General features: G+C 46.1%; 1 protein-coding gene across 1 annotated transcript in view; it reads left to right on the plus strand.

Annotated features, from left to right (window-relative positions):
* The window catches only part of HSD17B2 (hydroxysteroid 17-beta dehydrogenase 2), a 44,877-nt gene extending 35,755 nt beyond the window's left edge, over positions 1-9,122 (plus strand). The window contains exon 6 of the mRNA XM_072873196.1: positions 8,941-9,122. Within this exon, the coding sequence (XP_072729297.1) occupies positions 8,941-9,122 (182 nt within the window). The remainder of the gene's footprint in view (positions 1-8,940) is intronic.
* Positions 9,123-11,978: the final 2,856 nt, after the last annotated feature.

An 11,978-nucleotide genomic window follows, 5' to 3' on the forward strand; every position in this document is an offset into this window, starting at 1 on the left:
GGCTTCTAGGTAATTTATAACCCTTCAAAACAAAAAAGAAAAGTCATGCAATTCCTTAAGAAGAGTCTGCTATATATAAGAAAATAGATCCAGGATGTCATTTTCATTAGTTAGTCGCCTTGGTCCTTTGGTTTCTCTGTCCCTCCTTACCTATTTTACCAGTTATCTTGAAGAAAGACCTTTCACTGCTGTTCCTGGCAGGAGAACCCAACGCGACAACTGGTGTAATTGCGAGTGTCCATCACAGGCATCGGAACTTGGGCTCTGGGCTTGACAAGTGGGTGGGTGCAAAGCTGGGGTGCTGCACCCAACACATCCCAAACCCACTCCTCCTGCCCCAGGCAAAACACCGGTGACCCTATACTAGCTTTAACGCACGACTAATGGGTCTCCAATTAACAAGGAGATGCTTCTGTCTGTGGGCCACTAATCTAACATAGATGTGGTTGTACTAACAACGTTCCCAGTAATTTTTTAGGATTAGCAGCATAGCCCTAACATTTGTCTAAATTCAGTGGCAAAACTTTTAAAAGTCTCTTTAACTTCTGGTTCCTGTGTTGCTGTAACTCACTAGGCAAAATGCGGTGCGTCTTGTTGAGCGAGATGTGGAGGAGAGTTTCTAAAGAGAGGACTGTGTTGCTTCAACTGATCAACAGAATTCAAAGAAAATTTAGGACTTTTTAGGTCATGGCTGGCGCAGAAGATGAAAGGCGTTTGACCTCATGAGAACCAACAAAGCTCCTCTGGTGGCTCCACGGAGAAATAAAATGCTTGTCCAGAAGCACTATTGCTCATGTAGGCTCTTTTTAATGAATCCTGAATAGAAAGGTGCATCAAAAATGAGATGGTGTTGATACCAGAATGTAATGTATTAGAGCAGCCAAGATGTTGGGATTAATAGAGGTGGACAGGCCGTGTAATTTGGGTGAAAGTAGCAAGCCAGAAGGTGCCTTTCATTTGTGGCGTTGCCCCCTGCCCAGACAGCCCACCTCTTGCTACCACTTGCAGGAGCAGCAGGCACCCATGAGCCTTTAAAAACCTGCTGCCACCAGACTAGACTGCTACAAAGTCAATGTGGACTAGTTCAAAGGGAAATATGTTGCTTCAGACATTGCAATTAGCTTCTACCCACTGCACATCACCCCAGCACCCCTTGTACCGTTGTGGCTCTGTGTAACTGCTTCACAGCAGATCTTATTTTTCCCGGCTGTGAAGCTCCCTTGGACATGGCCAGGCTCTGCCACCCATCCCTTGCCACTATGGGGACAAGGAGACAGCCGTGGCCCTCGGTCCTTTCTCCTTGCTCACCAAAAGATGCCAGCAAAGAGCTTTGGTTCCTTGGGCTCAGCTGCCAGCGCAGCGTTAGGAGCCTCCACGCTGCACACCTGATAACTGATTTTTCTTGAAAGACCTGCTTTTGGCGTATTCCCCAGTGGGACCCGGAGTACAGAGTGAAGACATATTCTGCTGATCTGGATAATGTTGTCAGATGGAGACAAATGATTTTTAAGCAGGCGTTTCCACTAATTTCAGTGGTGAATTTTTTCCAATTAAAAAACCAAAATAAATCCCCTGTGTGCCTATTCAGGAGTGTGGTCTATAATATTTAAATTGTTGTATCCCAAAGGCTGAGTACAACGGAGAAATCAACAATTCAGGACATGGGGAGTGTGGATTTGAGTTGGCCTTGAAGAAATATATTCTGTAAAATCTTTTAAGGCAAGTGAAAAAGGCAAGATACTTCTATAGAGATTTCTGAGTCCTAAAACCTGTGTGATTAACTGAAGTTACAGTAGGAATGGAATGATCGGATGAAAAGGAAGGAGATGGGAGTGCTCAGATGACGGTGAAGGAATTTGAGCCATGTACTTGGGACAGAAGTGGGGGCATTATTAAAGAACAACCGCAAAATTGTAAGGACGTTTGGTCATTAAAGCTACAAGGAAATCTGCAGTCAAACAGTGGCCTTATAGATGTGCCAGCCCCGGTGAACCGCACACAGCCCAGCGCGGTGCGTGTCTGCACACACATTTTGCTGCATGCATGCACCGGAGGGATTTAATAACTCGGCATAAAATGAACAGGACTTTCATGTGCTGAGCAGAAACCTGTGTGTGCAGCCACGCATGATATCTACACACACACGTGTGTGAGCGCTTGGCTCCAAAGTTGCATGGTTTTGCATTATTCACACCACCACAGCCTAACAACTGTCCATAAAAACTCAGCCAAAGCCCGGAGCGAGGCCGGTTCTGCCTTCCCACCCCAGGAAACCCTCCATCAGGATAGCAGCTGAGTATTTTTCTGATCACTAATAAATTCTTCAAAAGGATTTTAAAGCAAGCTCATTAGAGCCCAGGAATCACATTGGTTCAGTAGGGCTGGAGACACAGTAAAATTACAGTGACATCTAGTGATCATAAATATTTCACAAAGGTGCTGCCAGTGAAAAAATAAAACATTTATTGTTAGACAGCATTATAAACACATAACAGACAAAATCAGATCGTTAACCGAGGCCAGGGAATGAGGTGGGTTACAAATGAGGGTAGATTATGTGAATTAAAGTGCTGCGGGGATGATACAGAGGGAAGTGCGGCACTGGGGAAGGGCTGTGGGTGGGTTTCCGCAGGGATCTTTGCTAGGTCTGTGTTTCTCACTGTTTCAGCGGAGTTTGCTGATGGTACTAAATTGCAGCACATTCATATAAAAGAAGTTTGACGTTTTGGAGACTGGGAATAGAACTAATAAAATGATGTGCAGCTTCGAAAAGTACTTGCTAGGCCCCAGGGAGAGAAAAGCAAAATGAGCCCTATTCTGTGGTAGGAATATGCGGTGCTGCAGCAGCTCTGCCTGAGCGCCAGACCAACACTGAAGGAAAAAACCAAATAAAGAGAGAATACCAACTGGGCATCAAAGCTACAATTCAGGTTTACATCTTGAATCAAAGCAGGATTTGGGTTTGCTTTTGGCAGCAGTTGGAACTCACTGGGTTTGTGATGTTTAGATTGAGTGTTTTCTACTCCAGGCTACTGATTGACTGATGACATCGTTTTAAAAAAAAGGGATTTTTCTTCTGGTTTTGAATATCAGATGGGCAGTCTGACCACAGTCATGCCCACTTGGTTAGGCTGGGCTTAAATTCTGCTGTCCTGCTGAAGTACCCTGCTGTAGCTGAAGCCTTAGGTATGAACAAGTGGTATGTTACTGAGCAAACGACTAAGAGAAACGCTTCCTCTGATGAGGATGGGGCAGGGCATTGCCTATGCATGTCTTCGTTGTGCAAAGCGATGAAAACCGAATCAGCCGGGCTAGCTGGAGTAGCAACAGAGAGAGATAACTGATGCAGTTGGTGAATTGATTTTGTGGTTTTAAACTGGGTATCTTTGTGGCCATATAAATATGCAGTCAAATTTTCTTATGATGAAACATTCAAGAGCTGCTTCGATGAAAGTTGAGGAGGAAGCTCCCAGCCAATTTCTGAGCCCTTCCCTTGAGTCCCTAGCAGCCAGGCAGGTTTAGTCTCTCAATTATTAGCTGAAAGCAGAATATACATTCCCACCATCTGATGTCAGATGCTGCTGAGGAATACGCCTCAGATACATGCATAAAAGGGAGAGACAGATTCAGGCACATCAGATGCTATGGCTGCCTCTGACTGTTGTGAGCAATAACAACAGAACGGGTTTATTAAAAATGGTAGCCCAAATTAACTACTGGGTTTCTATGATTAGGCAAGTGATTTTCTAGAAGGAAGAAATGTGTACTGGGTCTTCAGGTGCTGCATTTCAGCAAAGCTTTCGACACAACACTGTTTGGAAAATTATTAGCTACGCTGGCATAGGCAGGAATTAGAAGAATAATTGCAAAGTGGGTAAGGACCTGGCAAAAGACAGCTGAGAGAGGACCGGTGATTGCTTTTGGTGAGGTTGCTTAGTGCTTTCATGGGTGATGAAGGGGACAGGGTTTGCTCGCTGAAGGGTTTACAGACCTGCTCACCCCATCTTCCCTGCAGGGCTGGGGAGCGCCTGGTGCCTCTCATGAAAGCTGGAAATTGGAGGAAAAACGGCATTGCAGCCGCTTTGCTCTCCCGGATGGCCGCTGAGTCCTGCTACATCTCGGAAATTTCCCAAAGGGCTTGCACAGCTCTGATGTTTTAGCAGAAAGCTATCCTGAGGTGAAGGCACTTTCCTCCAGCACCTGCCCGGGTTCAGGGTCCCAGTCTCCAGCCCCGGTGACAACACTATATTTGTCAACAATATATCTGTCTCCATTTGCGCTGGCCGGGGGGATCGCGAGCTGCACTGGGCAGGAGCTGCGATGAAACACAAGGCGCAGTGCCTGGCACCAGGCAGGCTCTGAGCACAACTGCCGAGAAAGCAATTAAAAATAACATTAGTGTGAATTGACAAATTCAGCGTTGGGTTTGGTCTCAGTGGGACTTCACGGTGTGCGGCTGAACCGTAGGCTTTTCTCCGTGATAAGTCTATTTATTTTAAACAGGGGAGCAGCAGAGATGTGCCTCCAGCCGCTTAAAAAGCAGGTGGTTATTTTTCAGGGACTATTTCACCAGAATTTCATACCACAGCTGCTATTAAATAAAGGTTTGGAAAGGCGGATGACAATCTTCCAGCATGATGGCATCCTCAGCATCTGCCTAAGAGGAAACACTGACCTAGACGTAGCATCAATTTGCCATGGTGTGACGAGGGAAAGAAAGTACCATCGCTGTTGCATGGAAATTAGTTGCCTTTTACCTTATGGGATGAAAATGCACAGGGTCAATGTCACTTTAATCAGGTTCATCATCCCACTGCAAAGGCCATTCACCAGTTCAGATGATCAAGGATCAAACTGGTCTTTGCTGGAAAAAAAAAAAATATTGTGGGTATCAGCCCTGGGGCAGCACAGGAGGCATGGAGCTGGCTTTTGGGAAAGGGCTGCTTCTTGGCATAGCTTGCATAGAAGATGATTAGATTCAGTAACCTGAATTTTTTTTTACAAGATTCACTCAGTTCCCAACGGAGCAATGCAGAAGCGGATGTGATTTTAGATCCCACCAGCTATGACAATTTACCTGTCAATAGTGAATTTCTTTCCCCACTCTGCTCTCCAGAATACCACTCCCTGCACTGACCGTTTCCCAGCTTTCAGCCCCTCCCAAAGCCCTGGAGGGCTGCATTCCTCCTTCCATCCCTCCTTGGGTACACCAGCATGTAGGGTGCCAGCCAGCAAAACCACAGGCAATTTCTCCCAGCTCCATTTGCTCCCCCCCTGCTCCAGGTGTGAATACTTTGTCTCTCTTCTTTTCCATACACCTGTATGTGGTGCACATTACTTTGTGCTGTATATACCAGCTGTGGGTGCATGGGGAGGTGGAAAAAACATGTGAAAAGGGCCTTTACTTGTCCACGAGTCCCTGCGGTGCCACTTAGAAGTCACACCAGTGTCCCCCACGAGTGCGTAGCAGGAAGGAAAGCCAAGAGCTCCAGAGCCCGGGATGCCACAGTAACACTTGCTCTACCGCCTTTGGCTTTTACACCAGGAAAAACCTTTCACTCTGTAAACACCCAGCTCCATGGACATGCCCGACACTGATAATATTTGTGGTGGGGCTATTTATTGCCAAGAATCAATGAAGAGCCCCACAGGAGCATCTTCTTGCTTCTGAATCTTCCCACAACTTCCAGCCTCTCCTCCACACAGCCAAAAAAAAACCAATAAAGGTAAGTCTGGGGCAACATTTTGAATCCAGAGCATCTCTCCTTTCTTTTCCCCCATTGCATTCCTGATTCAGCAATGGGATGGGGGGAATACGTTGTCATCGCAAACATATTATTTCTGTGATGCATGTTAGTGCATTGTAATGAATATGTGTTTTCTGAAGGTGCAGTTGTTTTTTTTCCTTTGCTGTCACTGTACTCTGTTTCTTACTCTTCACTGAGATAAAAGGTTTCTCTCCCACCTACCTCCAAAAAAAAAAAATCTGAGTAATGGGAATGACAGAACTCGTGTAATTGTTCCCGCTTTGCAAGTTTCCAGGCTGATTGCCTGAATTAGGGCTGATCCAAATTCCCACTGACGTCGATGAGAGCCTTTTCACTGAAACAACAGCTTTGTTTTGGAGGAGCTTTTTGGAGGAGCAGGCTCAAAGCCAGGCGAGTGCAAGTAGCATTGCTCCATGGCTTCGGTGGAATAAGGACAATTTAACCCTGCTGAGGATGGGGCTTGGTAGGTTCATTGCAAGAATAACTGTGCATAAATGGTGACTGCTGCTGCATTTAGGCACATGTACAAAGATTGTTTTTTTCCAGACCTAATATATATAAAAATATATAACTTATCCAGTAATATAAATTAGATCACTCTACGGAGAACATATGAATTATAAATTATAAATTATAAAGCCAAGATATTTTCCATTTAGGAAAATTAAGGAATATTTCCCTTTGAGATGTTCTTTCTGTTGCTTCATATCCCAGTTGCAGGAATATTACAAATGTTTCATCAGTACGTCTCTGCTATCCCAAATGTGAGCTCACCAAAGGAATTTCAGAGGGCTGAGTGAACTTTCATTTTTCCCCACTGTATTCATACACATCTATAACTCTCCTTTAGTCAGTGCACCTATTGATTAGCTGGGAATATATTCCTCTTAAAATATCTTGCAACGATATTTTTGGCATATGGTACACAGGTTTGAGTACCCAGGCATTTATGTGCCTGATAATGATAGAGACTGTTGACTTGTGAATCCTCTTTGCGCAGGCAGGTCATACCTGAATGGGTGGAATTACGTGTGCCCAGATCATAGGCTATTTTATGTATTTGTTTAGTGTCCTGGTTTCAGTTGGGATAGGGTTTATTTTCTTCCCAGTAGCTGGTATAGTGCTGTGTTTTGGCTTTAGCATGAGAATAATGTGGTAACACGCTGATGTTTTAGTTGTTGCTGAGCAGTGCTTACACTGGTCAAGGACTTTTCAGCTTCCCATGCTCTGCCAGGCGCACAAGAAGCTGGGAGGGGGCACAGCCAGGACAGCTGACCCAAACTGGCCAAAGGGCTATTCCATACCATATGGCGTCATGCTCAGTATAGAAACTGGGGGGGGGGGCAGCGATCGCTTCTCTGGGACGGGCTGGGCGTTGGTCAGCGGGTGGTGAGCAGTTGCATCACTTGTTTTTCCTCAGTTTTGTTCCTCCCTCTCTCTCATTGTTTTCATTTTAATTACAATTTATTATTATTATTAATAATAATTTTTATTTTATTTCAATTATTAAACTGTTCTTATCTCAGCCCACAAGTTTTCTCACTTTCACCCTTTGGATTCTCTCCCCACTCCCCCGGGGGGAGTGAGCAAGCGGCTGTGTGGGGCTGAGTTGCTGGCTGGGGTTAAACCACGACAGTTTGGCAACAGTACAGAATTTTTACAAATGATCAGCTAATTAATTTTAACGGGATGTCTTGTGTTGATTTTTGGACTAGACCAACATAACATCTTTATTTTCAAATGAGGCCTTTCTGTCCCCGCACAGGAAAATGCACTGCCCTGCAATTATTGAGCAGCTACCGATAATGGTGAAAATGTGGTGAAATTAAAGAAAATTATAAGCTGGTCTTTAGCAACTGAGTGTTTCCCCATAAACCATCTGCTTTGTTTGCGGGCTCTGCCGTGGATGCCTATTTTGCCTGGCTGCACCTCTGTAACAGCACTTCAGCACCAAATTTTTCCATATTTCCAAATTTTCCCATTTGGAAAATATCCAAAGTAGGCTTTTGACAGCATGATGAACAGCTCTCATTAGAAAGCATGAAATGAAACAGTCTCAGGGTCCAGCCAGAGATGGCAATGCCCCATTACATATTACACTGTCGTACTTCCCTTCGGCAATGACAGCGTAACATGATGGCAATTATTAACTGGTTAATCATGGGAGCATTTATCTGCACAAAAAGCCAGTAAAACAGAATATATCCAATTTCTAGATAGGACATTGAAATGAAGAGAGAAAGAGTAATGTCCTGGCTCTCCAAAGGTGCTCTGGGTGCATATTACACACTGATTTGCGAAGCACTGGAATATTTTTGCGGCAGTGTGTGCAATGGTCAGATGCAGAGAGAGAGGGAGGGAGGTCATGCACTTCTTGCAAAGTTAAGTTGCAAAAGTAAAATCTCAGGCACAAGCAAACGCTGGGTGTCCAAGCTCCCTGGGAGGCTGCTGAGAGGCAATCCCTACCTCCCTGATGATTTTGGGAGGGAGCCGAAGCCCTACGCCCTGCGGTGGGATGGACCCGCTCTGCCAAGCGTCGCAGGAAGTAGAAGCGCTGCATGATAACGTGGTGGTTTGAACTTTCAGGAAGGGGGAGGAAAAAAAACACCATTTGCTGACATTTATGGTGGGGACGAGTCACGCAGCCACCTCCTGCTCGCCAGGTGGGTGCCCTGACTGGAGGCAGCCCCACGGCTGCCGGGGGGCAGCTGCGGCCAGAGGTAGCCCGGGCCAGGGAGGAAGCCGCTGGCTCTGCCCCCAGGCCCCAGGGAGGAGACTTGGTTTCTGATCCTGTTCCCGCCGAGCTGAATTTCTTATTTGAAACCACTTACATGTGACTCGCTGGTGCTGTCTTACCGCCGGTCTGGTAAGGAGCGTTTTGGGCAGCGCTTGTGGGAGCTGAGGAGCGGGAAAATCAGATGCGGAAGAAAAGAGTACAAACTGCAGCTGCGTCTTGCAGATGTGCATTGCGCCAAACACTAAGCATGGAAAGGGCTGGGGTCTGCCGACCCTTTGCATGAGCTCCCTTCCCTGCCTGGGATGGGGGACACCCCGTCCTTGCCTGCCCATACCAGTTGACCTCCTGGTGCTGCCTTACCAGCACGTCCAAGTGCTGCATGAGAAAAATGTGTCTGAGTGTGGCAGAGTGAGTTTCGGTTTATTTTGCTTCCAGGATCAGTACCTGCACACCCCAGCCCCCAGAGGAGACGGCTGCTAACTGCTGATCAGCTTGTGTTGCACCGGACCCTTCAGAAGGAAAAAACAGAGGAGTCTGTGGCCACGGGGATTGTGGATGTACCAGGTGGGCAACGGGAAAAGTATGTGAGCCCAGGTAGGACAGCATTTCTCTCATGAAGGAGCTACTGGGGACAGGGCAAAACTGGCCAAAGAGCTGCTGTGAAAGCCTGAGTTACCCAAAATGTTTGGTAAAGAGTTCACTGGCCGCAGAAGCCCTGGGCAAGGTGGGCAATTGCATACAGAAAGCTCCCAGGCTGTTAACCAGGCTGCTGGCTTCTCCTCCAGCCCCTTCTCCAGCTACCAGGAAAAGCAGCGTTTGTGCATACACACCATCTCGCTCTCCTTGTCTTCTTCATCCTCCTCTTCAGTGCTTTCCACCACTCCTCGTCTCCAGATGCCAGCAAAACTACTGCTACTGTGGCTCAGAGCCTCCCTAGCCGCTCGCCAGCCCTCGCAGACCCAGCTACTGGCACGTTCAGAGAAACCAGCATGACTCTGCTTACCAATCTGCAGGACTTTCTCCTCAATATTTTCATAGTTTGACAACACTGCTGGTGTCTCCAGGAGAGGTGGCCCATGAGATGGAGATGGTAACAGCATGTTGAGGGTGTGATTATTGCTTGTGAAATGGAAGAAAAGTTCTCCTTCCTAATATGCACCCTGGAGCCTCGTGTTGGGGTGGCAGAAGCAACTATAGGGTGTTCCCACAGCACTGTGACCATGCTTTGATGAGGATCCTGCCCCGACGTGTCCCACTGCAGCTGTCATGATTCATGGGGAAATAACAGCCAGATATATGGGCATGTTTTTCATCAGAGCAGTTACTTAAAATGGTTTTTTGCTTCAAACCCTCTATGAGATAAAGCCATTCATGTAGAAAAGCTGATTGTTCCCCTTGTAATGGAATTTAACTGCATTACCACCACTTACATGTAAGAGATTTATGCTGAAACCCTCAGGACTGGAAGGCCCTACAGACCAAAGTGGTCTCCTTGGTCTGCATTAACACCCTTGGTGTTGGCTCGTGTGAAAAACCTCATATTGGCAGGGGAAAGATAAGCAAAGAAGATAATTTTTGACACTTACCAGCCCTCAGAAAGATGCCTCAGATAGTGGAAACACTAAAATTGAGATCTGGTGTCATCCTCACCAAGAAAAAGCCAAGCAATGTCCAGCACAGCTACTCCCTCCTGTAGTCCCATGGGCAAAGTTGCTGCTGTAGTTGCAGGCTCATGCTTCGGCCGGTGGGGTGGACACCACCAAAACTGCACGTGATGGATGCTGCGGATACAAATCCAGAAAGATAGGTAGCCACAGCTATTTGATATCTATAATTACATAAGGAAGGCAATGTATATAAAGCATGAGGGAGTTCTGCCATTATGAATATGTTTATAGGCTGTGAATATTATTTACCAGTCTTGTATTAGGGCAGCCTACATCTATTAAATTCCCTTTGGAAACGAAAGGCTAGAGCCAGCCACTTGGCTCAGGGTGTGCAGTGTTTCCTTTTCCAGCGACTCAGAGCTCAGCAGGATGGGAGAATCTGACCTTGTGCAAGAATTTAAGATTTTATACTAATTCCATTTAAAACACCCGGATTATTTTATGACTTTAAAAGTCTCTCTTCTCTCCTCTCCACCAAAACCAGATAGTTAAGTAGAATACCATATAGTTTGTATATTAAGCATCCATATAATATAATATAATATAATATAATATAATATAATGCAATGTAATATAATATAATATAATATAATATAATATAATACAATATAATATACCTTGCTTTGTTATACAGCTCACCACAGAGGTCATTATAGAGGGGAGCTGTTCAACAGTGAGCAGATACTTGACTATTACCCCAAACAGGGCACCCTATGCTTTTATTTCCCCAGGCAAATATTGCAGCATATAATACTCTGTTAAAGCGGGACGGAAGCGATATTTGATGTAGCCTCTCAGGAGAGTTAGGATGAGAGAAGGATTTCAGTAATAAATTAAATGCTGTTGGCAGTTTAAATTTATAAATAAATAAAAGCGAGTGCAACTACATTGAGGCTCTTCTGAAAGAGCTCAACCAGCTTCAACTCCTGCCAAGGTTGGGAAACTGTGTTACAGTGTCCAGGTGGACAGCAATATCCTTGCCAAGGACATTCCCGTTTGTACCTTCACCCCGTGGTCACACTTCCCGCAACCCAGCCAGCCCGAGCTGAGCTTTGCCCTTTGCTGCTTTTGGGGCAGGGCACAGACACGTCATGGCCGCATTACCCAGCAGCCCTGATTGCAGTTTATTGCCCCACCAAGCCTGAAATTAGCCTCAATGATCTGGCACAGAGCTGAAATGCAAACAGACTTTGGCAAGGCTCCTGGGCCAAGATCGGCCTTTTCTTACCTTTAGTGCTCATTGAGTGCATTTTGGCCTCTGATGACCTTGGGCACGACTGGGGACAATGAGAGCTCGTGGTTTTAATGGCTTGAGGAGCAAAATGTGCAGGATGGGAAGCAAAAGGAGAGTGATGCAGGAATGATGGCATAGGATAGTGAGTTCGGATGAGCATTTGAAAGATATGGGAAGAAAATGCTCAATATCAGAGCTACGTTATAGGGAGAGGAGTTGAGAAAAGCTGTGTATCAAAGTACCAGGGTACTTTGGGAAGAAATGGGCTTTGCTCCTACTTGGTTAGAAAACAGTTGTGTCTTAACGGGACCCCAAAGTTAGCTGGAGCAGATCCCCAACCACTTCACACGTTTGCCCAAGGGAGCACGGCAAGTGTCCACTGCTGGCACCATCTGTGGTCCCAGATGACTCTGGGCGAGGAGCACGGCCGGGTCTGCTCACACACTGCACAGTGGTGGGTCCAGGCGCTTCTTTTCGGTACGGTTCCCACCAGGACTGTGGGTCTGCTTGCCTGGCTTTTGGATTCTCTTTGTCAAAATGCGGGGCTCTTAGCCTGTGGGAAGAAAAGGGAT

This window comes from Ciconia boyciana, chromosome 9 (assembly GCF_034638445.1).
Source record: "Ciconia boyciana chromosome 9, ASM3463844v1, whole genome shotgun sequence".
Taxonomy (NCBI): Eukaryota; Metazoa; Chordata; class Aves; order Ciconiiformes; family Ciconiidae; genus Ciconia; species Ciconia boyciana.